This window comes from Pan paniscus, chromosome 19 (assembly GCF_029289425.2).
Source record: "Pan paniscus chromosome 19, NHGRI_mPanPan1-v2.0_pri, whole genome shotgun sequence".
Taxonomy (NCBI): domain Eukaryota; kingdom Metazoa; phylum Chordata; class Mammalia; order Primates; family Hominidae; genus Pan; species Pan paniscus.
The window spans coordinates 96592419-96618234 of NC_073268.2; the positions used below are offsets into that span (position 1 = coordinate 96592419).

A 25816-nucleotide genomic window follows, 5' to 3' on the forward strand; every position below is an offset into this window, starting at 1 on the left:
AGAACATATAAAGCAGCATTTCCAAAGTGCAGCACCCCTACTGTTATTTGTTTGTGTGTTTGTTTACCAGGACAGGGTCTCCCTCTGTCACCCAGGCTGGAGTGCAGTGGCACAATCTCAGCTCACCACAACCTCTGTATCCCAGGCTCAAGTGATCCTCCTGCCTCAGTCTCCTAAGTAGCTGGGATTGCAGGTGCATACCACCATGCCTGACTAATTTTTGTATTTTAGTAGAGACAGGGTTTCACCATATTTGCCAGGCTGGTCTCGAACTCCTAGGCTTGAGCAATCCTTCCCCCTTCGCCTCTCAAAGTGCTGGGATTATAGGCGTGAGCCAATACGCCTAGCCTACTACCATTATTTTAGATGAATTTCTAAAAAAAAAAAAAAAAAGTATTTATTTACTTTGATTTTTTAGAAAAAGCTGTAACTGACACAACAAAGTGTGATTTAGTGACTTTATTGCTTAGGATTTGGGTAGAGCAGGTGGGGCCATGGCACTCAATCTTACACAGAGGGAGAAACCAGAATGGCAAATGGCCACTGGAATGCTTCCTCTGCCGTAAACATCTCAGGACTGTGGGTTCTGACTGGCAAAGAGTGCGCCTTGCTAATTTTACGATGGAGTTGATTTTAAAACGGTGTCACCCTGGCTATCCTGGGGTCCTGCTTCCCTGACAACTCCACCCCCATGGCCACCCCTCCTAGGGTCCTCCCAGCGCCCAGCCATGGGGGAACTGTGCCGCAGGGACTCCACACTCACGGCACTGGACGAGGAGACACTGTGGGAGATGATGGAGAGCCACCGCCACAGGATCGTACCCTGCATCTGCCCCAGTCGCCTCACCCCCCACCTGCGCCAGGCCAAGGTGCTGTGCCAGCTGGACGAGGAGGAGGTGCTGCACAGCCCCCGGCTCACCAACAGCGCCATGCGGGCCGGTGAGCGCAGCTCCCTCTTCCCCACCTCTTCCAGCTTCCCGCGGCCCACATGGCTCCACTGTCTGCCTCTGTCTTCAGGGGGTCTCTTCTCGTTCTGTCTCTTATAAAAACACTTGCTGTTGCATTTAGGGCCCACCTGGATGACCAGGATGATCTGATCTTGAAATCATTAACTTATATCTGCAAAGGCCCTTTTCCCAAAAAAGGTCATCTGGATGGGTTCCAGGTGGATGTGTCTTTGAAGGGGAACCACCATTCACACCACTACAGCTGTCTCTGGAGTCCGTTCTGATGTTCCGACTAGTGTTTATTCATTAAAAAATGGGGATGGTAATGGCTTTACTGTATACGGTTGATAGGAGAAGCAAATGAGTTACTGTTTATAAAACAGTCACTGCAAAGCTGGGGCCATAGAAAACAGGCAGTACGTGGTAGCTGTCAACATGATAATGTTCATGCATGTTGGCGTACGAACCCCAAACACAGGAGAGATTGATGCACGCTGGTCATTCTGGCTGAGAGAGATGGGCTCTGGGCCCTGCACTCCAGCCTGGGTGACAGAGTGAGACTCCATCTCAAAAAAAAAAAAAAAAAGGCCAGGCGCGGTGGCTCATGCCTGCAATTCCAGCACTTTGATAGGCCAAGGCAGGCGGCTCACGAGGCCAGGAGTCCAAGACCAGCCTGACCAACGTGGCAAAACCCCATCTCTACTAAAAATACAAAAATTAGCTGGGCGTGGTGGCACGCGCCTGTAATCTTAGCTACTCAGGAGGCTGAGGAAGGAGAATTGCTTGAATCTGGGAGGCGGAGGCTGCAGTGAGCTGAGATCACGCCACTGCAGTCCAGCCTGGGCGACAGAGTGAGACTCCATCTGAAGAAAAAAACAAAAGAAGTGGCCAACCCCAAAGTCCTCTGCAGAGCGATGGATTACTTTTGCCACCTTCCTGAAAACCAGGAGCAGAAAGTACAGTGACTTCCCCGTGGAGCAGCATGACATCCCTGGGGGGCAGTGTGTCTACCTGGGTGACCAGCACTATTGTCTTCTGGGTCAGCTTTTATAGAAGCGGACACTGCTCTTCTGCCACGTCACAGGCCAGGGCCTGACCCCCGTGTGCGACTTTTACCATCCAGATTGACATCACTAAGTCATCTCGCGCCCTAAAGTTCCTCTGTAAGGTGGACGTAGTAGTGACAATAACATATGTTACTTCCTCCCCTCATCCTAGTCCCATGTGGGGTTAAGAAGCAGGAACGTTTGTCTTGAGGCCAGCAGCGTGCCTGGTCTCGGTGCCGAGGGTGACCTGCCCTAACGCTCTGCCAGGCTCACCAGGTCTGCAGTTGACACCCAAGACGGTCAGGGAGGGTTGATGGAGCGTGGTAGCCTTGGCCAGCCTGGACCGACCATCAGCGTCCTCACCTTCTGTGCCACCGCCCAGCCTGGCAGGGCCAATGTAGCCGTAGCTCCTTGTAGGATCTGACCCTTCCTTGGCTGCTGTAACAAAATGCCCAAGACTTGGTAACTTATAAACAACAGAAATGGATTTCTCACAGGGCTGGAGGCTGGGAAGTCCAAGATCGAGGCAGGTTCTGTGTCTGGTGAGGGCTGCTGTCTGTATCATAAATGGCGCACTCTCCATCATCGTGGTAGAAGGCGAACACAAGCTCCCTTGAGTGCTAAATGCCACTGATGATGATGGAGGGCCCTCAGGAGTCATCACCTCCCAACAGCCCCACCACTTTTTTTTTTTTTTTTTTTTGAGACCGAGTTTCACTCTTGTCACCCAGGCTGTAGTGCAATGGTGCAATCTTGGCTTATTGCAACCTCTGCCTCCCAGGTTCAAGTGATTCTCCTGCCTCAGCCTCCCGAGTAGCTAGGATTACAGGCATCCGCCACCATGCCTGGCTAATTGGATTTTTAGTGGTATTTGTATTTTAGTTTCTTTGTATTTTTAATTGAGATGGGATTTCACCATGTTGGCCAGGCTGGTCTTGAACTCCTGACCTCAGGTTATCTGCCTGCCTCAGCCTCTCAAAGTGCTGGGATTACAAGCATGAGGCACTATGTCCGGCCAGCCCCACCTCTTAAAACCATGTCATTGGGGATTAGGTTTCAACATAGGAATTTGGGGGAGGGGCAAACCTTCAGACCATAGGACAGGGCTATCAGGAGTCCTGAGTGAGGAGGTCGGCATGGGGTGGGACAGTGCTCCCTGTGTGGGAAGGGACAGGGTTGGAGGGGGGAGAGGAGTTGTTTCCATCCTCTGAGAGGCCAGGGGTCTCATCAGGGTGGTCCACACGGTACAGCCCATTACATGGGACGCTGGCCTGTGGGCACCTCAAGGCAGCTTCATCTGTTTCTCACCAGTGCCTGATACAGGCCCTGCCTCAGTGGGACCCTATTGAACTTAGGTGAATTTTAAAGCAATAGGCCAGGTGTGGTGGCTCACGCCTGTAATCCCAGTACTTTGGGAGGCCTAGGTGGGCGGATCACCTGAGGTTGGGAGTTGGAGACCAGCCTGACCAACATGGAGAAACCCTGTCTCTACTAAAAATACAAAATGAGCCAGGTGTGGTGGTGCATGCCTGTAATCCCAGCTACTCAGGAGGCTGAGACAGGAGAATCATTTGAACCCGGGAGGCGGAGGTTGTGGTGAGCCGAGATCACGCCACTGCACTCCAGCCTAGGCGACAAGAGCGAAAGTCCATCTCAAATAAAAATAAAGCAATGTGGATGTGGACCCCAGGCAGCCTTGTAGTGGAGACGTCTTAGTGCCGGGGAGCGTTCAAGCTGGCACCCTCCGCCCTGGGAGAAGGCATCCCGGGGGTCTCGTGGCTCAGCCCCCTCATATCTGTCCCAGCTCATCCTCTAAAACAAGGCCTGCTGTTGGTGACAAAACGCTCTTGGCTGATGTTCTGGGCAATGAGTCACAGCGTGTGGCTGGGCCAGCTTCACAGGTGTGACCCATGCAGGCCCACAGGCCCCGAGCTCAGCAGGCTGCAGCTGGGTTTAATGCTCCACGGTCACCATCTTGAAATTGTGAATAACTTTTGAACAAGGGGCCCCACAGCCTTGTTCATTTTGTGACGGGCCCTTGGCAAATTCTGTGGCTGGTCCTGCAAGGGGTGGTGCGTTCTTTCCCGTTTACATTGGTATAGATTAATATAAACGCTTCCTTTCTTTCCTTGCCTGGTGGGGAATGGATCAGAAAGCCAGGGCTGATGATAGAAAGCAGCAGAGAATCTCCAAGTGTAAGACATTAGTCAAAGGCCCGGCGTGGAGCCCACAGGTCCTTAGCGTTCGGAAGACGATTGCCTTCCCAGCCCACTCCAAGGAAGAATCAGTGCTGCCTGGCAGCAGCCTCCAGGTGTGTCTCCACAAAGGCCCAGCTTTCCTTTTTGCAAATCGATGACATCAATAATCCGTTACATGGCCTGCAGAGAAGCCCTCTGGCGGCCACTGTGGGGCCCTGTGGGCCTTCTGCCTGCTCTTCCTGATCTGGTGGAGGCTCCGAGAGGAGCTAGGACAAGGGATGGTGCCCCTATACCACCCCACCCCCACATACTTGCCTGCAGAAGGCCACATGACCAGGATTATTGTGGGTGAGGGCCAGAGGGAATGCCCAGGTGAGAGGGTGGAATGTGAACAGGCTGGTCATTTGCATGCCAGGGACAAGAGAGAAAAAAGCTCAGCATTAGCAGAGAAGACGGACTTCTGCAGTGGCACCTACAGCTGTTCCCTTGGCCTCCCAAACAACCCAGGTGTGACGTCGGGAACCGGGAATGCAGTCAACAGAGTGCTTCCAGCTGCCTCACAAGGAAGAGGGTGTGTGGGAAGAGCAGAGCATCCGGGCTGGAAGCACAGTCAGAACCCTGCGTGCAGCCGGACACTCACTGTTCTTCCCCACGTGTGCTGGGCACCCGCCCTGCGTCAGGCTCTGTTCCAGGAGTTGGGTGAAACGGTGACTGAAATAGACAGAACTCCTGTCGGTGATGCCCACGTGAGAGAATATAATCAATGGACAATGCACCGCACATATTTAAAACGTGCAAATTGATCCGTTTTGACATGTGAATGTCTGTGAACCAGCTCTACAGTTAAGATGGTGACCATCTCCATCACCCTCAAAGTTTCCTTCTCCTCTTTGGAATCCTCTCACTCCAGTCTCCAGCCACCCACTGAATGGAAACCACTGGTATGTTTTTTGTCAAAATATATTTCTTTGTATTTTATAGAATTTTGTATAAAGGGGAATTTTTTGGTCACACACTACTCAACATAATTTCTTTGAGATTTATCCATCAATAACTCATCCTTTTTAGTGGCTAAATGGTTTTCCGTTGTATGCAAATGCCACCATTTCTTTATCTGTCCTTTATGGATATCAGAATTGTTTTTGATTTTTTTGTTTGTTTGTTTAAAGACAGGGTCTTGGCTGCGCGTGGTGGCTCATGCCTGTAATCCCAGCACTTTGGGAGGCTGAGGCAGGCAGATCACCTGAGGTCAGGAGTTCACGGCTAGCCTGGCCAACATGGGGAAACCCCATCTCTACTAAAAATACAAAAATTAGCCGGGCGTGGTGGTGGGCGCCTGTAATCCCAGCTACTCGGGAGGCTGAGGCAGGAGGATGGTGTGAACCCGGGAGGTGGAGCTTGCAGTGAGCGGAGATCACGCCACTGCACTCCAGCCTGGGCGACAGAGCGAGACTCCGTCTCAAAATAAATAAATTTTAAAACTAAAAATAAAAAAATAAAAAATTGAATGCATGCAGCAGCACATGCCTGTGGTTCCAGTTACTAAGGAGGCTCAGGTGGGAGGATTCCTGGATCTCAGGAGGTCAAGGCTGCTGTAAGCTATAATTGTGGCCACTGCACTCCAGTGTGGGTGACAGAGCTGGACTATCTCAAAACACACACACACACACACACACAACCAAAAATCATTATGCTTTCCCCATAAAACTGCTTAAGTGCCTTTGTTGGAAATCCATTGACCATAAATGTGTAGTCTTTCTGAACTTTCTACTGTTTTCCCTGGATCTACAACAGGTCTATATTTATGACTATACAACACTGCCTTTGCTACTGTAGCTTTATAATATTTCTTGGTATCAGGAGTAGCTTGGTGCACTTTTCCAAAGTTGTTTTGGCTATGCTAGATCCTTTGTATTTTCATATAACTTCTAGAACTAGCTTGTCAATGTTTATCCCTATCCCCACTCTCCCAAAAAAGGCTCCCTGATATTTTGGTTGGAATTGTGTTGAGTCTGTACATCAACCTGGGGAGAACTGATGTCTTAACAATATCGACTCTTCCAATCTGCTCAGTGTATCTCTCATTTATTTACATCTTTAATTCTCACAGCAACGTTTTGTAGCTTTCAATTACAGAGCTTGCTCATCTTTTGTCAAATATACCCCCAAGTATTTCATGTATTTGATGGTACTGTATATGGTGGTGTTTTCCAAATTTCCCATTCCAAGTGTTCATTCTTGGCATATAGGAATACAACTGACTCTTCTATATTGACTTTGTAGAATGCTACCTTCCCAAAACTCAATTATTAGTTCCAGTAGCTTTGTGGTAGACTCCTTAGGATTTTCTACATAGGGAAACATATAATCTGTGAAGAAAGCCTTCTTCTTTTCCACCCTGGAGGCCTTTTCTTTCTCTTGCCTTGTTGCACTGGCCAGAATCCACAGTGTAATATATTGAACAGAAGGGAGAGGACACCTGTGCCTTGTTCCTGAGAGGGTTACTGAAAGCCCCAATTGCCACTGTGGATTTGTCTATTTCCCCTTGCAGTTTTATCCATTTTTCCTTCCTATATTCCCTGTATTTTGAAGCTCTGTTATTAGGTGCATAGGTATTTAGTATTGTTATATCCTTTTAATGAATTACCCCTTTATCATTATCAAATGACTCTCTTTGTCCCTTGCAATATTCTTTGCTCTGAGATCTCCTTTGTCTAATATTAATAGAGCTGCTTCAGGTTTATTTTGATGTGTGCATTACCATGGTGTATTTTTCTCCATCTTTTCACTTTTGTCTTTATATTTCTCATAAGCAACAGTATATAGTTGTGTATGGCTTTATAGTCCAGCCTAACAATATCTGTCTTTTAATTTTGCAGTAGGCAATTTGCTTGTTTTCCCTTGCTCGTGCTTTTGGTTTGTAAGTGTAATTTTAGAGGGGGATGCATGAGATTCCTCATGATATTTGTGCTGAGATGTAATTCACACACCATAACATTTACCATTTTAAAGTATGCAATTCAGGTTTTAGTACACTTGTACAACCATTACGATTATCTAATTCCAGAACATTATTATCACCTTCAAAAGAAACCCTATACTCATTTTCAGCCACTCCTCGTTTCACCCATCCCCCTCCTCCCCCCTCAAGCTCCTGAAACCACTGTGAATGGTTTCCTGCTAATCTCTCTATGGATCTACCTGTTCAGGACGTTTCATGTAAATGGAATCACACCACGTGTGGCCTTTTGTGTCTGCCTTCTTCCACCTAGCATATTGCCGAGGTTCATCCAGGTTGTAGTGTGTCAGCACTTCATGCCTTTGTATTGCCAAGTAATATTGTGTGGATTCACCAGTTTTGCTTACAGCTGATGAACATCTGGCTTGTGTCCACTTTTTGGCTCTTATGAACAATGCTATGAACACATTAGCTTTATGTGTGCAGATTTTTTGTTTTAATTCTCTTGAGTATAGACCTAGGAGGAGAATTGCTAGGTCAACTCCTATGTTCAACATTTTGAGGAACTGCCAGGCTGTTTTCCATAAAGGCTGTGCCTGTTTACAATCCCACTAGCAATGTATGGGGCTTCCAGTTTCTCCACATTCTCCTAAACACTGCAGAGCAGTATATTAGTCCATTTTCATATTGCTATAAAGAACTGCCTGAGCCCGGGTGCTTTCAAAAGGAAAGAAGTTTAATTGACTCACAGTTCAGTGTGGCTGGGGAGACCTCAGGAAACTTACAATCATGGTGGAAGGCGAAGATGAAGCAGGAACCTTTTTCCCAAGGTGGCAAGAAGTGCCAAGTGAAGTGGGAAGAGCCCCTTATAAAACCATCAGATCTTGTGAGAACTCACTATCACAAGAATAGCATGGGGGGAACTGCTCCCATGATTCAATTACCTCCACCTTGTCTGTCCCTTGACATGTGGGGATTAGGGGGATTACAATTCAAGATGAGATCTGGGTGGAGACACAAAGCCTAACTAACTCTATCAGTCAGTTTGGGAAAGTTATCTTCCAATCCATGAACCTGGGACATTTATATATTTAGGTTTGCAATGCCTTTCAACAAGCTATTTGTAGTTTTCGGTGAACAAGTATAGCCCTTCTTTTGTTAAATTTATTCCTACATATTTCACTCTTTTTGATGCAATTGTAAATGGAATTATTTTCTTAATTTCATTTTCAGGTTGTTCAGACTGCTAGTGTACAGAAACACTGGCTTTCCTATGTTGAACATATATTCTGCAACCTTGCTGACCTCATTTATAAGTTCTGATTGGTGATTTTTTAAATGTGTCAATTCCTTAAGATTTTCTAGGTATAAATCATGTCATCTGTGACTAGAGAGTTTTGATGCTTCCTTTCCGATCTGGATGCCTTCTTTCTTTTCTTGCTTAATTGTCCTGGCTCGTAACTTCCAGTACAATGTTGGAATAGACGTGGCAAGAGCATTCTTGTTTTGTTCCCAACCTTAGCGGGTAATGCTGTGGTTTTTCATCGATGCTGTTTATCAGGTTGAAGCAGCCCCCTTCCATTCTTATTTTCTATCTTGAAAAGGTGCTGGATTTTGTCCAGTGCTTTTTCTGCATCTGTAAATCATCATGTGGACTTTGTCCTTTATTCTATTGATAGGGTGTATTACATTGACAGATTTTTGGATATTAAACCAACTTTCCATTCCTGCGATAAATCCCACTTTGTCAGTGTACAATCCTTTTTATATGTTGCTGGATTTGTTTTGCCAGTTTTTTGAGGATTTTTACATCTACATTCATATGATATTGATCTAGTTTTTTCTTGTGGTAGCTTTGTTTTGGTGTCAGGTAATGCTGGCCTCAGGGTGAGTTGGGAAATGTTCTGCCTTATATTTTTTGAAAGATTTCGTGATCCAGCACTTTGGGAATCTGACGGGGGCAGATCACAAGATCAGGAGTTTGAGATCAGCCCGGCCAACCCAGTAAAACCCCGTCTCGACTAAAAATACAAAAAATTAACCGGATGTGGTGGCAGGCACCTGTAATCCTAGCTACTGGGAGGCTGAGGCAAGGGAATCACTTGAACCCAGGAGGCAGAGGTTGCAGCAAGCCAAGATTGTGCCACTGCACACCAGCCCAGGCAACAGTGTGAGACTCTGCGTCAAAAAAAAAAAAAAAAAAATTGTGATGGTGATAATTCTGTAAAAGTTTAGCAGGATTCCCAAGCCTTGGCTTTCCTTTGTTGAAAGTTTGATTACTGATTTAATCTGTTTTTCCTAGGAATTTCTCCATTTTATCAAGGTTCATCTGTTGGCAAACAATCCATGGCACTGATACTTTGTATTCTGTACAGTCAGCTGTGCCATCACCTCTTTCATTCTTGATTTTAGTTATTTGAACATATTTTTCCTTAGACTTGCTAAAGATGTGTCAATTTTGTTGATCTTTTCAAAGAATGAACCGTTGGTTTTATTGATTTTCTCTATTATTTTTCTATTCATTTATTTCTACTCTCATCTTTATTATTTCCTTTCTTCTGCTTCCTTTGGGTTTAGCTTGCTTTTCTTTTAGTTTGAGGTGAGACAGACAATCTGCAATAAATGTAATTATTGACATGGTTATTTTCAACCTACTACCATTTTGTATTTGTCCATCTCATAAGTTCTCTGTTCCCTTTTCCTTCCTTTTCAGGATTCTTAGATTAAGTATTCCTTAGAACTCTTATTTTGTCTCCTACGTTGGCTGTTTATTTCTGTTTCACATTTTTGTATTGCTTTAAAGTTTCATACCTAAAAATTGCTTAACACTTTTATATATGTTTCGCATCTTTAATTCATCACAATCTGCCTTCAAGTAATAGTGTAAGAATCTTGACAGTAGACTTCCATTACTCCTTTCTTCGGTGCTGTGCTATTTTCGTCATACATTTTATGTCTATGTATTATTTTAAACAATCTTACTACAAAGAAACATGCCAACAGCATCAACATTACCATTCTATTTCTATACTTTAGACATACCTCAAAGGGTCAGGACACTCTAGCTCTTGGTTAGCACCCTTTTTATGTGGTTATTCTTTTAGGAAAATTGCCTGGCTTTAAGACAATGCATCCTATATGTATTTGTTGAATAAATTTCAACCACCCAAAAAAAAAAAAAAAATCAGAAAATATACCATTAGGAGTATAAATTGGTGGAAAATCTTTCTGCAATGTTAATTTGAAACATGTACCTTGATCAAGAAAGTCACTTCTAAAGATTATTCTGGGTGGGCACAGTGGCTCATGCCTAATCCCAGCACTTCGGGAGACCAAGGCAGTAGGATCACATGAGGTCAGGAATTTGAGACCAGCCTGGCCAACATGGTGAAACCCCAACTCTATTAGAAATATGAAAAATTAGCCAGGTGTGCTGGTGGGCACATGTAATCCCAGCTACTCAGGAGGCTGAGGCAGGAGAATCGCTTGAACCCAGGAGGTGGAGGTTGCAGTGAGCCGAGATCACACCATTGTACTCCAGCCTGGGCAACAAGAGTGAAACTCCATCTCAAAAAAATAAACAAATAAAAGATTATTCTAATGAATCTTCAACTGCTTCCAAAGGAGGCATGGTATAGAGGCTGGAAAAGTAGCTTATTTTTTTTTTAACATAGTGAAATATGTATGATACATTACTAAGCAAAAACCTGAGTTAATAATGGCAAAGTGGGTTACAATTTTGGCTTAAAAAGGTCTTTATGTACAGGTAGATGTACAAGATAAATTAAAATACTGGATGGACAGTCATCAAATTGTGAGTTATATCTGGGTAGGAGGATTAAGGATGACTTTTTCAAATTATGCATTTCTATGTTTTTTTTTCAGTGAGATTATACTTTTGTAATGAAGTACATAACCCAGGGGTTTTTCATCTGGATTTGGTTGCTGGGGACCTTGGGAAGCCCCTCAGGATCTAGAGCCAGTTTTTCCACCTGACCAGAGGCCCAGTGATACCTACCTAGCAAGGCTCAGCAGACCCCCTGCCTGAACTTGACTCCATCTGGACTCTGGGAGGATCCTGGCCCCAAACCACCCTCCCAAGAACCTCCATGAGTTCTCTACCTCGTGTATCCTTCTCTTCCCAGCATCACTGCAAATGTTCCACCCTGTCCCGCACCATGTCCCCATCCATGAGCACTTAGCATCCTTCCCTGGTATAGGCAGGAGCAACGCTCAACTTCCTGGAGAAGTCCACATTCCAGACAGCCGTCTACAGCAGAACCACACACCACCAAAGGGAAATAGCATTTTCATCACTGACTGCCCAAGGGCCAGGCTGCTCTCCAGAAAGTCTGGAAACTTTCCTTGTCAACCTTTAGGACTGGTGGTTTTTAAATCTTGGAGAATCACATACCATTTCTGATTTGTCAGTACAGTTTGACATTTTTATGAACACTTGTTCTGTATTTTTCCTTTTAGGATGACCTTTCCTAGACAGTGTGTGGGGTAGCTTAAGCCCCACCCCTTCTCCTGCCATCTCCTCCCCAAGGCACCAATGCTGCCTCCTCCACTGTAACACCACGTGCTTATTCATCTAGAATCATTCTTACTGGTAATGGAGGCCTTCCGTCCTCCGGAGTGACTGTGTGGAAACCTGAGCCACTCCTCACCTCTAACACAAGCCTGGCAGCAGCTCCTGATGAGACCAGGTGAGCCTCAGTGAGCTCAGGCGCCTGCAGATACGGACATTGAGGCTGGCACTAGCCAGAGCTGTGGTGGGCGTCACTCCCCACTGCTGCTGAGCAAATGCCCTGAACACACCTGTATCTGGTTCCTCCTTGCCAGGAACTCATTAAGCTGCCTGGGCCTGTAGTCTCGTGCTCCTCCCGCTCGGCCAGCAGTGCCACCTGGGAGTCTTGTTACCTGCAGGTTCTCACTCAGCAAGCCAGGACAGGGCCGGAGCACTTGCATTTCTAACCAACTCCTGATGATGCAGCTGGTCTACCAGCCACCAGCTGGCTAGCAAGGGTCCAGTCACAGTTTCAGTGAAAGGAAGTTCCATTCATAAACTATAGAATTTCAGATGCCTTCAAGTAGAATCACCTGATGAAATTTAAAAATATTTCCAAGCTCACCCTAACCCTGAAATAAAGATTATCATCCCAACTAATTTCAGGAAGGGAGGGGCCAGTTTTAACATTTCCATTTCAAATATTAGAGCCCGGTGTGTAATCACAGCACTTTGTGTGTAATCCCAGCACTTTGAGAGGCTGAGGTGGGAGGACTGCTTGAAGTCAGGAGTTTAAGACCAGCCTGGTCAACAGAGGGAGACCCTGTCTTGAAAAAATTAAAAATTGGGCAGCTGTGGTGCTGTGTGCCTATAAAGCTACAGGTAATTACTTTAACTATTTCAACACATAACTTAAATACTTTAATAATTTAAATATCTAAACAGATAATTATCTGTTTTAGTTTGTCAACATTGTGGTAAGTCATGATCCTGCCACTATACCCCTGCCTGGGCGACAGGGAGATCCTAGGCTCTCAAAAAGCAAACAAACAAAAAAATTAGAAAAATGAGGCCAGGCATGGTGGCTCACACCTGTTATCCCAGCACTTTGTAAGGCCAAGATGGGAGAATCACTTAAACCCATGAGTGACAGACCAGCCTAGGCCACAAAGTGAGACCCTGTCTCTACAAAAAATTTAAATATTAGCCAGATGTGCTGGCATGCACCTGTAGTCCCAGCTACTCAGGAGGCTGAGGTGAGAGGATCGCTTGAGCCCAAGAGGTTGTGGCTGCAATGAGTTGTGATGGTGCCACTGCTCTTCAGCCTGGGCAGCAGAGCAAAACTCATCAACGATGAAACTCTTTCCAAAAAAAAAGATTAGAGAAGTGAGTGAAATGGGCCAGGTGCAGTGGCTCACGCCTGTAATCCCAGCACTTTGGGAGGCCGAGGTGGGTGGATCACGAGGTCAGGAGATCGAGACCATCTTGGCTAACACGGTGATACCCCGTCTCTACTGAAAATACAAAAAAATTAGGCTGGCATGGTGGCGGCCGCCTGTACTCCCAGCTACGTGGGAGGCTGAGGTAGGAGAATGGCATGAACCCAGGAAGTGGAGCTTGCGGTGAGAGATCGCGCCACTGCGCTCCAGCCTGGGCAACAGAGGGAGACTCTGTCTCAAAAAAAAAAAGAAAAGAAAAAAAGAAAAGTGAGTGAAATGACCCAAGACTACACAGTAAGTTACTAGAGAAGCTGCTGGCACCTTAGAAGTATAGAGTTTATGGGAAAAGTTTTAAATTTTTAATGAAAAAGACTTAGAACAATGTATTATTTACATGTAAATAAGAAAAGGGAGCAGAATCCCCATATCCTCTTCAAAGGAAGGGAGACGGGAGGCCATTTATGAGAAGAAAGTCCATATAAACACCATCAAGTAGAATCTGGATCCAAATACTTCCAAACAGGAGTACACAGCAGGTGAACAGTCTCCCTCATCCAACTGATCTGCTGCTTCAGATAAGATCAGCAACTGAAAGTGAAGAAAGAAACAGATTAAGGAACAACACAAACAAAATGAAAATTTGTTAACGTAAATTTAACTAAAACCTCACAACAGACTTCTCAAAACAAAAAACAGGCCAGACATAGTGGCTCACGCCTGTAATCCCAGCACGTTGGGAGGCTGAGGTGGGCGGATCATTTGAGGCCAGGAACTCGAGACCAGCCTGGCCAACATGGTGAAACCCCGTCTCTACTAAAAATACAAAACTTAGCTGGCTATGGTGCACGCGTCTGTAATTCCAGCTACTCAGGAGGCTGAGGCAGGAGAATTGCTTGAACCCAGGAGGCAGAGGTTGCAGTGAGCCGAAATCGCGCCACTGCACTCCAGCCTGGGTGACAGAGCGAAACTTCGTCTCAAAAACAAAACAAAACAAACCGCAACAACAAAAAAACAAACTCAAGTGCCCCAAACTAAGAATAGGGAAGTTCCCTCTACAATTACAGTAGAGCTGGATGATTTCCTACCGTTCATCGGCATCTCATCAATCTGAGTGGAATAGTACTGCTCGATATCTCTGAGGATGCGGATGTCGTCATTCTTTACAAAGTTAATGGCCACACCCTTCCGGCCGTATCGACCTGATCTCCCAATTCTTCAGGAATAAAACAATATTACAGTTAGTATATATAACAATCAAGATTTAGTAAATGTGTCACAGAAGTGAAGCCAATGAGAGCTTGCACCCTACCTGTGTATGGACAATTCTCTGTTATTGGGGAGATCGTAGTTAATGATGAGGGACACCTGAGGGACATCCAACCCCCTGGCCCAGACATCTGTAGAAATAAGCACTCGGCTGCAAAAAGAAAGAGTGTTTGAGGTGATTAAATTACTCATACAAGTATAAGACTGGACTTGCTTCCATTGCTAATTTTAAGGAATCCTGGCTGCAGGTCCAAAATATACGAGATTCTCCTCTCTCAACAGTCTGTCTGCAAACGTGAAGCCTCAGGGACAGCACCAGAAACCCCTGTGCAGAGGGGCTGTTGGTGGATTTAGTTACTTCGGTCATGTGCTCCATCAGATTAAAAAAATAGACATCTTTTACTAGACTATCTTTAACTTGTTTAATCGGTCCTAAACCAATAATTGGGAAAAATACTTCACTTTTGCCTAGCAAAAAATTAAAAACGGTAACTTCAGCCGGCCATGGCGGCGGCTTATGCCTGTAATCCCAGCACTGCCAGAGGCTGAGGCAGATGGATCACCTGAGGTCAGGAGTTCGAGACCAGCCTGGCCAACATGGTGAAACCCCATCTCTACTAAAAATGAAAAAAAAAAAAAAATTAGCCATTCCAGCTACTCGGGAGGCTGAGACACAGGAGTCACTTGAAATCAGGAGGCAGAGGTTGCAGTGAGCCAAGATTGTACCACTGCACTCCGGCCTGGGTAACGAAGTGAGACTGTCTCAAAAACAAACAAACAAACAAAAGACACACACAGCACATTTGTTAAGCTGACCACAAGGTGGGCAAAGAAGGAAGTCTGAATCAAGTTCAAATGAATGAAACCACCCAATCCACGCTTTCTGACCACTGTGGAATTAAACTAATCGAAACGATGAACAGAAAACCCCCCTACTTACTGGAAAAGAAGACACACACTTGTAACCAAGGTGACCAACCTGGCTAGTTAAGGCTAGTTATCACCTCAACCTAAGTATTACAGGAGCACAGCGGACCCCTCATTAACTGGAAGGTTTTCTGCTCACCCAGGGCCTCAGCTTTCAGAGCAGAAGCTTGTCATCCCCCCGGGTGTGGGGCCTGCACTTAGGCAGTGCATATGAAGTGCTTAGCACAGTCTAGCAAACCCTGACCTGCAGAGCCACAGCATAGCGGACCCACCTGGCGCCCGACCGGAACTCCTTCATGATGGACTCCCGCTCTTTCTGGGGCATGTCTCCATGCATTGAGGATACGGTGAAGTTGGCTTCCCTCATTTTCTCCGTCAGCCAGTCCACCTACAAATCCAATCAACAGATGCTACTGCAAGCTAGTATACCAAAGCAGAGACGTGCATTCGGGACTTTACCGCATCATTTGCAGAACCAGTATCAATATTCATAAGGTAACTGCTCTTAAAACTCAGAATCATCCTAACTGGATGTACAAACTTTTTCCCAGAAAATGTTGGGGTGCACTCACAAAACCCTCTTACTTCATTTTCTCCATATAATGACTCTATGGGGGGAGGGGGCCAGGTGTGCTCATTCTCATTTGAAATCCAATCTTGTTAGAATGTAGCCCAACTCCTCTCCTTTCTCAGGAAAGTGGCCGACAGTTCTCAGGTCTGCCTCCACATTACCATCACCTGGGGATCTAAAACTACTCAGGCCTGGGGTCCACCTTCAACCAACAAAATCTGAATCTTTAGGGGTGGCTGATATCGCTGTTCTGTAAATGAAGTTTTAATGGTCACAGCCACGTGACCGTTTGCATATTGTCTACAGCTGCTTTTACAAGAGAACACATACCCTGAAAGCTTAAAATACGGACAAACTGGCCCTTTACTGAAAAATCTTGATTGACGTCATTCAGAGACTCAATCTGCAGTTTCCCTTCAGCACAGGGAGGCTGTGCAGTGCCTCTCACCTTTCTTTTGGTGTTGCAGAAGATGACCGCCTGAGTGATGGTCAGTGTGTCGTAGAGGTCACACAGAGTGTCAAATTTCCACTCTTCCCTCTCCACTGCCACGAAAAATTGCTTGATGCCTTCCAGAGTCAATTCATCACTGAAGGACAAAGACAAATCCTGTTACATACTCATCCTTCCTTCTAGGACTTGAGGGTGGGCCAAGCCAGGATCCAGGGAGACCCTGGTGGAGAAGGTCACACCGTGATATCTGGTGCAGACCCAGCAGCCCCAGCCCTGTCCTCCATCCTATCACCACTTCCGTCACACAGGCCTCCATTCTGTATCCTACTTAACATTTCACAATGTGCAGCACATGGAATACGATTCTAAATGAAACACTGATAAAGAAATACAGTCACCTAATTTTTAAATTTAGAATTATTGGTTCAAACCACAATGAGGATTGTAAAAGATGGGTTGTTTTGTTTTGTTTTGTTTTGTTTGAGACAGGGTCTTGCTCTGTTGCCCTGGCTGAAGTGCAGTGGCACAATCAAAGCTCACTGCAGCCTCAGCCTCCTGACCTCAAGCGATCCTCCCACCACAGCCTCCTGAGTAGCTGGGACTAGAGGCATGTGCCGCCCTACCTGGCTAATTTTTTATTATTGGTAGAGATAGGGTCTCTATATGTTGCCCAGCCTATTTGGTTTTTTAAAACAGGAATTTTAAAAGAATTTGCATGCTTTCAATTCCTTTACACTCAGGCAAGAGGATAGCCTGAGGTCCGGGTTTTGACACCAGCTTCAGCAACACAGCCAGACTCTGGCTATAAAAAGTTTTTGAAATTACGACATAAAATCCTTTATAAATGCGGCCCAGTGTTTTAGTAAACTTGACAAGAGGGGCTCCTACCGTTTCACCAAGATGCGGATTGGGTCGGTCATGAACTTGTTGGTCATCTCCAGAATCTCGTGTGGCAGCGTGGCACTGATGAGAACCACCTGTGTGGCTGGAGGCAGGTACCTGTATACATCGTAAATCTGCTCTTTGAAACCTGGGACAGGGAGCAAGACAGGTGAGGGATGTTTAGGGCGGCACACCCAGAAATGGAAGGTGCACGCCCAGTGTTCCCACTGGGTTAGAGGCAGAGTGGTGATAAGGTACGTTTGACAGGAAATCTCATTTTTACAGCACCAGGCCACATCCACGCGTTCTCTCCGTCCCTACTCCCCGCCCCCCGGAGTGTTATCTGGTTGAGGGAATCTGGTTTCCCTTTGGTGCTTCTTCAATCTGAAGTGATCTAGGGATCAAGAAACCCACCCCGAGAGTCCTAGATACCAAATAAAAAGCCATAGAGGCTGGCCTGAGTCACCCACGATGAATAAACAAATAAAATCAAGGTAGGAATTTTTTGTTCATAATTGCCGCCAAGGCACAATTGTTTTTCCACGATGAAAACGCTATTCACATTCAGAACAGTCACTGGCTGTTTCAATTTTACACTGTGAAAATTTAAGAACTAAGAATTATGTCAGTAGAAAAGTAATTCTTTTGTTACTCATACCTTTATTCAACATTTCATCAGCTTCATCCAAAACCAACATTTTGATAGCACGTGTCCTTAGCCTTCTGCGACGAATCATATCTATAACATGAGATTTTGAAATACTTATGACAAATCACATCTATGAGATTTTGAAATAATCACACCTGAGGCTCCCAAGAAAGAGCTCATCATTCCACTGGTCTCAGGGTTCCAGAGACCTTCCCTCCACCTCCTGCAAGTGACCCAGGTGCAAAAGTCTACCGTGCGGCCTACCAAATCGAAAGCTGTCCTGTACCATTTAAGCACTTCTTACAAATACTACCGGCAGCACCATTTTTAGCGACAAAAGTGCTTACCAAAAACGCGCCCTGGAGTGCCCGCGACAACATGCTGTCCATAATCCAGCTTCCTGATGTCCTCGCCAACATTGGTGCCTCCAATGCAGGCATGGCACTGGACATTCATGTAGTCACCGAGAGCAAGCAGCCCCTGAAACAAAGCACAGGTTCACGTCCAGGGTGGGAGAGAGAAACATCCACATTTTCCAAAAAGAAAGACTGTTTCTCCTCCGAGATGATCACCGATTATTATTTATGCCATTCTTATCTCCAAACCACAAAATTCTCCTGCTCTTTTCTCTGACAAAAACAAGTTAATTTTGCTTTTTTTTTTTTTTTTTTTTGAGACGGACTCTCACTCTGTGGCCCATGCTGGGGGGCAGCAGCGCAATCTTAGCTCACTGCAAGCTCCGCCTCCCGGGTTCACGCCATTCTCCCGCCTCAGCTTCCTGAGTAGCTGGGACTACAGGCGCCCGCCACCACACCAGGCTAATTTTGTTTTTGTATTTTTAGTAGAGATGGGGTTTCACCGTGTTAGCACACTGTGCTGTGTGCATCCTATATGTGTATTCAGGGAGTCGTTATCTCCTGACCTCCTAATTGGCCTGCCTCGGCCTCTCAAAGTGCTGGGATTACAGGCGTGAGCCACCACACCCGGCCTGCTGGTTTCTTATTACAAAAGCTATATCATTAACAGAAAAGAATATGTAAAATTCATAATCCCATCCACTGAAGAAACCAACATTAACATCTTAATATACATCTTTTTAAACATACGTCTTTATACTACGTTAAGTATAAAATGGGTACAATTTATTTTTTTTTGAGACAGAGTTTCACTCTTCTTGCCCAGACTAGAGGACAATGGCACAATCTCAGCTCACTGCAACCTCTGCCTCCCGGGTTCAAGTGATTCTCCTGCTCAGCCACCCAAGTAGCTGGGATTACAGGCGCCTGCCACCACGCCCAGCTAATTTCTTTGTATTTTTAGTAGAGACAGGGTTTCACTATGTTGACCAGGCTGGTCTCAAACTCCTGACCTCAGGTGATCCACCCACCTCGGCCTAATTTATTTTTATTAAAATTGACTTTTCGCAAAAAATCTACATTTCTAAGGCTGTAAAAAACTACCGAGAGCACACAAGCCACACCAAAAATGACTTAATACAAACCAGCAATTTATATAATGATTCATGGCAAAATGTTAATCAGGAAGAAAATTTTGAGGTATCAGAAAACAGGATTGGATTAAATAAATAAGTCGGTGTTTCACAACTAAATCACAAAAGCAGTACTTGTTAATCGGACACCGCTCTCTTTAGCCATCTCACCTTCTGGATCTGCACAGCCAACTCTCTTGTGGGAGCCAAGATCAAAGCTTGAGTTTCACGAAGCTGGTGAAATAATTTATCAGAAATTAGAGAATCCGCAGTATTATCAAAGTGGATTCCAAGGTCAAAGCTTGAGTTTCACGAACCTGGTGAAAGAATTTATCAGAAATTAGAGAATCCGCAGTATTATCAAAGTGGATTGTAGTCATTCACACTCAGATCAATATGAGAAATAGTATCTCATATTAATCATACTTCTCATCTCTTACAGGTTAGCAAATATTAATGTCATTTAAATTGCAAATCCAACAATAACTTAATGTGTCAGGATCCTCGTCTGCAGACAAGAGCTTCCTCTAGTTAAATAGCAAATCATGACACAATATTAGTGCAAATATTAGTGTACAACTAAGACTCTGTGTAAAAATTTGCTGAGTCAATACATACTGGAAAATTTTAAATTGTACTTTTTGAACACTGTAGTTACAGAAGAAAAAGCAAGTATTTCCTAGAATTACATAACAGTTTGTTTTAAGAATGGCAAATTACCTGAATATCCAAACACTGGAGGACTGAGATACTGAAGGTGGCTGTTTTTCCTGTGCCGGACTGAGACCTATTCAAGGAAACAAAAGCAGTGGGATTAGAGGGAGGACAGGCCACGCCACAGCTGCACTCCAAGGCCTGGGCTCCAGAGGCACTTAGGTACCTTCTTAGAGCAAGCCCCCGTACCTAATACCATCTTAACTGCGAGGAGGCAGGACTCGGGCCCAGTGTCACAGCTTGTTAAGTGTCCATGAAGAGAGTAGACATGGCTTCTGCACGGGGGCAATGGAGTCACAGACTCTCTAACTTCAAGAGGCGTTTCATAGGTGTCAGAAAAAGGAGGACTCCCCTTTATTGAAATACAACTCTTTTCCTTCTAGGATTTTGGACTAACTCTCTCCTCCAAAGAAATTTTTGTGTAAATGAGTCTTTTTTGAAATTAGGCAAACGAGGGATAAAGCTATTAAAAGAGGGTTTGTGGTGCCAGGAGATACGGCTATATACAAGTTTTCATCCAGAGTTCCTGGCTCACAGCTCCCATAGCCCTTATTACAGTCTTATTAAATTGATGGGTTTGTTAGGCCTCAGGAAACAATCTCTCTGACCTTCTGCTCTCCTTTCACCTGCTCCACAGCAGGGCTCTAATCTTCCCTGCCTTTCAGATTGTGAGTCATAAAGACCCTCATGTCACGGCGTGGTGGCTCAGGCCTGTATTCCCAACACTCTGGGACGCAGAGGCAGGATTGGATGAAGCCAGGAATTCGAGACCAGCCTGGGCAATACAGCAAGAGACCCCATTTCTAAACAAAACAAAAAACTAACCAGGAACGGCGGCACATTCTGGCAGTCCCAGCTACTTGGGAGGTTGAGGCGGGACGATTCCTTAATCCTTGAAGTTAGAGGTTGCAGTGAGCTATGACTGCACCACTGCATTCCCGCCTGGGTGACGAAGTGAGGCCCCATATCTTAACAAAAAAAATGTTGAGGCCGGGCACAGTGGCTCACGCCTGTAATCCCAAGGCTTTGGGAAGCCAAGGCAGACAGATTGCCAGGAGTTTGAGAGCAGCCTGGGCAACACAACAAAACCCTGTCTCTACAGAAAATATAACAAGTAATTGGGCATGGTGATGTGTGCCTGTAGTCCCAGCTACTTGGGAGGGTGAGATGGGAGGATCGCTTGAGGCTGCTATGAGCTGTAATCACATGACTGCACTCCAGTCTGGGAGACAGAGTAAGACCCTGTCTCGAAAAATGTAAACAATTTAAATTTCAAATTTTTTTTAAAAAAAGCATTATGGTATTATCCCAGAAAAGCTCCTGCCCTATTTATTCCCTTATGGGGGAAAGAATGCTGACCTCATGGAATTTTCCATAAAAACCCAAGAGGACTGGGTTCCAAGAGCTTCTAGATGGCTGAACACAGACAGTGGAACACAAGGAGGTTCCGGGAGGTGACCACCCGCCCCTTGGAGGCTGCACCCCTCCCCCCATATCTGTATCCTCTGCAGTACCCTTTATCATAAACCACTAAATGTGTTTCCCTGAGTTCTTTGAGCTGCTGTTCCAGCAAATTAATCCAACCTAAAGAGGAGATCCTGGGAACCCAACTTGAAGCTGCTTGGTCAGAAGTTCTAGAGATCCGAACTTAGAACTGGTGTCTGAAAAGAGGGTAGTCATGGGGACTGAGCCCTCAACCTGCAGGATATGGCCTATCTCCAGGCAGGTGGTGTGAGAGTTGAACTGGAGGACACCCAGCTGGAAAACCCCCACACCTCTGCTCACAGAAGTCTTCTTCTGTGCTGATGATTGTCGTGGTGGTGTGAGAGCAGAGGAAAAGCACAGTCTGTTTTTCCGAAATTGTGTTATATACAATTCCACATGCCAGCAAACCACTAAGCAAAGCTGGCTAAGAAAACGAAAGCCTTGGCCGGGTGCGGTAACTCATGCCTGAAATCCCAGCGCTTTAGGAGGCCAAGGAGGGTGGATCACCTGAGGTCAGGAGTTTGAGACCAGCCTGACCAACATGGTGAAACCCCGTCTCTACTAAAAATATGAAAATTAGTCGGGCATGGTGGTGCATGCCTGTAATCCCAGCTACTTGGGAGGGTGAGGCAGGAGAATAGCTTGAAACTGAGAGGCAAAGGTTGCAGTGAGCCGAGATGGCACCACTGCACTCCAGCCTGGGCAACAGAGCGAGACTCCATCTCAAAAAGAAAATGAAAGCTTTCTACAGTAGAGAACACAAATTAAAAAAATTATTAAACCCTGTGGCTAAAGTCAGGGAAAGTGTTGGAACTGAGCGTGTACAAGCTGAGGGAAACAGTCATCCCGGAGCATCTAACTGCACTGCGCTGCCCAAATTCACATCCAGCCCTGCGCCGCACCCCAGGACAACTTACTGTGCGATGACATCTCTCCCTTTGATGATCTGCTTGATTGCTCGTTGCTGGATTGCTGATGGTTTTTCAAAACCTGCAAATAAAAACAAAAAATTAGCTCTCACCACAATGACGGCATAGAAACCCTGTACTGTAAGCTCCTCAGGGGCAGACATGGTTTGTTTTTTGAACCTGTCCTCCAGCCTAACCCAGTGTTCAACATAGCAAGCTCTCAAAACCCAGGGGCTCAATGAATTGCGCTGAGTGGATTTCTACACTAACGTGGGATATTATTTGTAAAGATCAATCTCTATTTTTAAAAAAACCACCAAATTGTAGAATATAGACACCAGTTTTCTTTAAAAAAAAATCTGGGCGTGCAGCATCTGGAAGTATAAGTGCCAAAATGTTCCTGGCAGTTACTGCAGTAGAGGGGTGGAAAGAAACTTACTTTTTACTCTAATTACTCCCTTAGGTTTGACTGGATTACAAACAACCTATACTACTTTTTAAATTTAAAAAAAACAAACAAAAAAACAGGAAAGGCACTCTAGCCATTGTTCTCTCCTACTAGCTAGCATTAAGTCTGTGTGTTGCTGACAGGTCTACAACTCCGTTTAACCTGCGTGGGTCACGCTGCAGGGTGTCCTGTGTTGTTCTGTCTGGATGCAGCTCACTAACTACAACACCATCTCTCTTGCAAAGCAACTACTACACCAAAGGGTGAGGCTATTTTCAAGAAGAACCACGTGTTTTTCAAGTAAATAAAATTTTATGTACAAAAACTCTATTTCAATTATTTTTTGGTAGTCTCTTAAATGTAGCTCTGCTCAGTTCTGGGGCATAGCGAAAAATAAGAAACAAAAGAAAATGTAGCACAATTTCCCATCTTAACACAAACGCAAATATAGCAGATGATTTGAACTCTTCATGAAGAGCAAGCACATAGATGGGAAACGAACAACAGTGTCTTAGGGCAGGGACCGCCTGAGTGCCAGGAAACCAGGTGGGGCTGTCAGCCTCACTGCGAGGCTGCCTGAGATGCTTTTTCACCACCCATCCTCAGCAACTTCGCTTCACTTTGTCCAAACAGTTGTGGCATCAAGAACTACAGGATACGGCCAGGTGGGGTGGCCCACACCTGTAATGCCATCACTTTGGGAGGCTGAGGCTGGTGGATCACTGAGGTCAGGAGTTCAAGACCAGCCTGGGCAACATGGCAAAATCCCCTCCCTACTAAAAATACAAAAATTAGTAGGACGTGGTGGCCCACACCTATAATCCCAGCTACTCGGGAGGCTGAGGCAAAGGAATCGCTTGAGCCCCAGAAGTGGAACTTGCAATAAGCTGAGATCATGCCACTACACTCCAGCCTTGGTGACAGAGCAGGACTGTCAGAAGGAAAAGGAAGAAAGAAAAGGAAGAGAACTACACGATAAAAAATGTCCCTGTCCCAAGCATTAAACACAGGCCATTTATCCCAGATGCTGGTCATTCCCATCTATGTGCCCAACCCAACCTCTTCTCCAGGCTCTCCCTCAACTTCCTCACATCTTTCAAACATACCAAGAGACAGCTCCTGATTCTGACTCTCTGGAGTGCTGCCTACCTAGCCAAATGTTTGCAGCATCAACCACCGCTTACTCAAAACACTCCAACTCTCCTTCTTCTGTCGCTCACGTTCAATCCATCAGCCAATGCTGTCAGCTCCCTGGTACTCCATCTCCAAGGCAGCACAATCCTCTCTTCCCTGAACTGGAGCAAAAGCTCCCAACTCTCTTGTTTCCTCTCCTGCCTTGCCTCGCCTCACCTCAAATCTACAGACACCCAGAAGAATCTTTAAAACTGTAAATGTGATCGTGTCACATAGCTACTTAAAACCTTCCAGTGGCTTCCCACTAGATTTCTAAATGAAATTCAAATTATTCGTCACCCTACACGTCTTTGCTAGATCTGCCCCGACTAGCTCTCCAAAATCCCACCACAGGGGACTTCTTTCAGTTCCTGGAATGCAGCTGGCTAAGGGCTGCAAGGCCCTGGCACCAGCTGTTCCTTCTGCCCCAACTGCTCTTCCCTCTTCTCATTAACAGTCTCCTTCATCCAGAACTCTGCTCAAATGGCACCCCCTCCTGCGAAGCCCCTTACCTCTCTGCTTTACTAATTCTCTCCTCCTTCCCAGTCCCACTCTATTCAATTACCCCGCTGCAGGTTCTTCACAGCAACCACCACTGCCCGGGCAGCCTGACAGTATGCTTTCCCCCCAAACGAACTTCAAAACCCGTAAAGGCGCAAACCCATCCGCTTTACCGCCAAAACCCCAGTACCCAGAAAAGCTAATAGGGAGAAAACAGTTATCTGCTGAATGAACGACGCTCAGGCGCCTCGAAGCGGCTGCAGCCCCCGACAGACCCAGCGCCGAGCTCTGCACGGGGGACACACACCGAAAGCGCCGACACAGCCAGGCGTGAGGGCGAGGACGGGGGTGGGGGTGGGGGTCGGACGTCACTGGCCCCCGAGCCTCGACCCTGACCACGACCTCCGGAGCGCAGGGCCGGCCCGGGAGTCACCAGTCGGGCCCTCAGCCCCCGGCTCGCCCCCGACTCGCCCCCGGCTGGCCCCCGCGGCCCGCGCCCGCTCACCGTAAGCGTAGATGCCCCGCAGCAGGTCCTCCCGCAGGCCCATGGTGTCGAACGTGGGGGTCACATCCACCTCCTCGCTGGTCTCGAATTCCACTTTAGTCATGTCTTCCTCTTTGAGCAGCCGCTTTCGCGCCGAGCCCGAGGTCGCCATCGTGGCCGTGGTCGCCATGATTCAGAGTCCGCGGAAGAGCACAGCGGATCTCGCTGCCGCTGCCGACCTCGCTGCCGCTGCCGACCTCGCTGCCGCTGCCGACCTCGCTGCCGCTGCCGACCTCGCTGCCGCTGCCGACCTCGCTGCCGCTGCCGACCTCGCTGCCGCTGCCGACCTCGCTGCCGCTCTTAAGAGAACTGCCAAGCGGGGCTGAGAACTGAGGCCTTAAGTATGCCAAAGCGAGAGACGTGCGTGCGTACGTGCTTACGTGCGACGCGGCCACGCCTCTGGGGGACGGGGCACTCTTCGTCACGTGAAAGGGAACTGGGCGTTTGCCGCAGGGAAAAGTAAGGTGTTTCTGCTCTCGCGCCACATGCAGTTCCCGCGGGATCTCGTTGAGGGCGGGGCACCCAGTTCCTTACAAAAGGGATGGAGGGTGTGGGACCTCTGAAGTTGGCGGTGTTTCGTAGCGGCTGCGGGATTTCGCGGACTGGGGCGCTGAGGTTCTTTGAGCGGCGTGTGGCCCTGAATTCCCTGGAAACAGGCTGGGGCCGCGAGGGGCCTCCGCTCCGGGCGGGGTCCCCAGATAGCCCCGCC

At 46.5% G+C, this 25816-nt stretch overlaps 1 protein-coding gene and 1 long non-coding RNA gene across 2 annotated transcripts; one reads left to right on the forward strand and one right to left on the reverse strand.

Annotated features, from left to right (window-relative positions):
• The first annotated feature begins 178 nt into the window (after window positions 1-178).
• LOC134729534 (uncharacterized) lies at window positions 179-15152 on the forward strand. Its single transcript, XR_010110733.1, has 2 exons — window positions 179-2110; window positions 4150-15152. It is a non-coding gene; the product is annotated as an uncharacterized LOC134729534 (long non-coding RNA).
• On the reverse strand, window positions 13445-25253 carry LOC129394463 (eukaryotic initiation factor 4A-III-like). The gene is made up of 12 exons (XM_055101882.2): window positions 25069-25253; window positions 22451-22523; window positions 20055-20121; window positions 19506-19568; window positions 18193-18325; window positions 17855-17935; window positions 17203-17344; window positions 16312-16450; window positions 15565-15680; window positions 14409-14516; window positions 14185-14312; window positions 13445-13687 (listed from the first exon to the last, which is right to left on the reverse strand). Exons 1-12 carry the CDS (start codon window positions 25235-25237, stop codon window positions 13671-13673), a joined length of 1236 nt encoding a protein of 411 aa, XP_054957857.2. The 5' UTR covers window positions 25238-25253; the 3' UTR covers window positions 13445-13670.
• Window positions 25254-25816: the final 563 nt, after the last annotated feature.

What these genes read in the sequence shown, in the direction of transcription:
- LOC129394463 (XM_055101882.2), bottom strand. Translation starts at nt 25,237, where the DNA reads ATGGCGACCACGGCCACGATGGCGACCTCGGGCTCGGCGCGAAAGCGG. An exon ending in TGGCTGTGCAGATCCAGAAG is followed by an intron (nt 18,326 to 19,505) that starts GTGAGATGGCTA and finishes GCTTTGTTTCAG; the next exon opens with GGGCTGCTTGCTCTCGGTGA. An exon ending in AGAGAATTGTCCATACACAG is followed by an intron (nt 14,313 to 14,408) that starts GTAGGGTGCAAG and finishes TTATTCCTGAAG; the next exon opens with AATTGGGAGATCAGGTCGAT.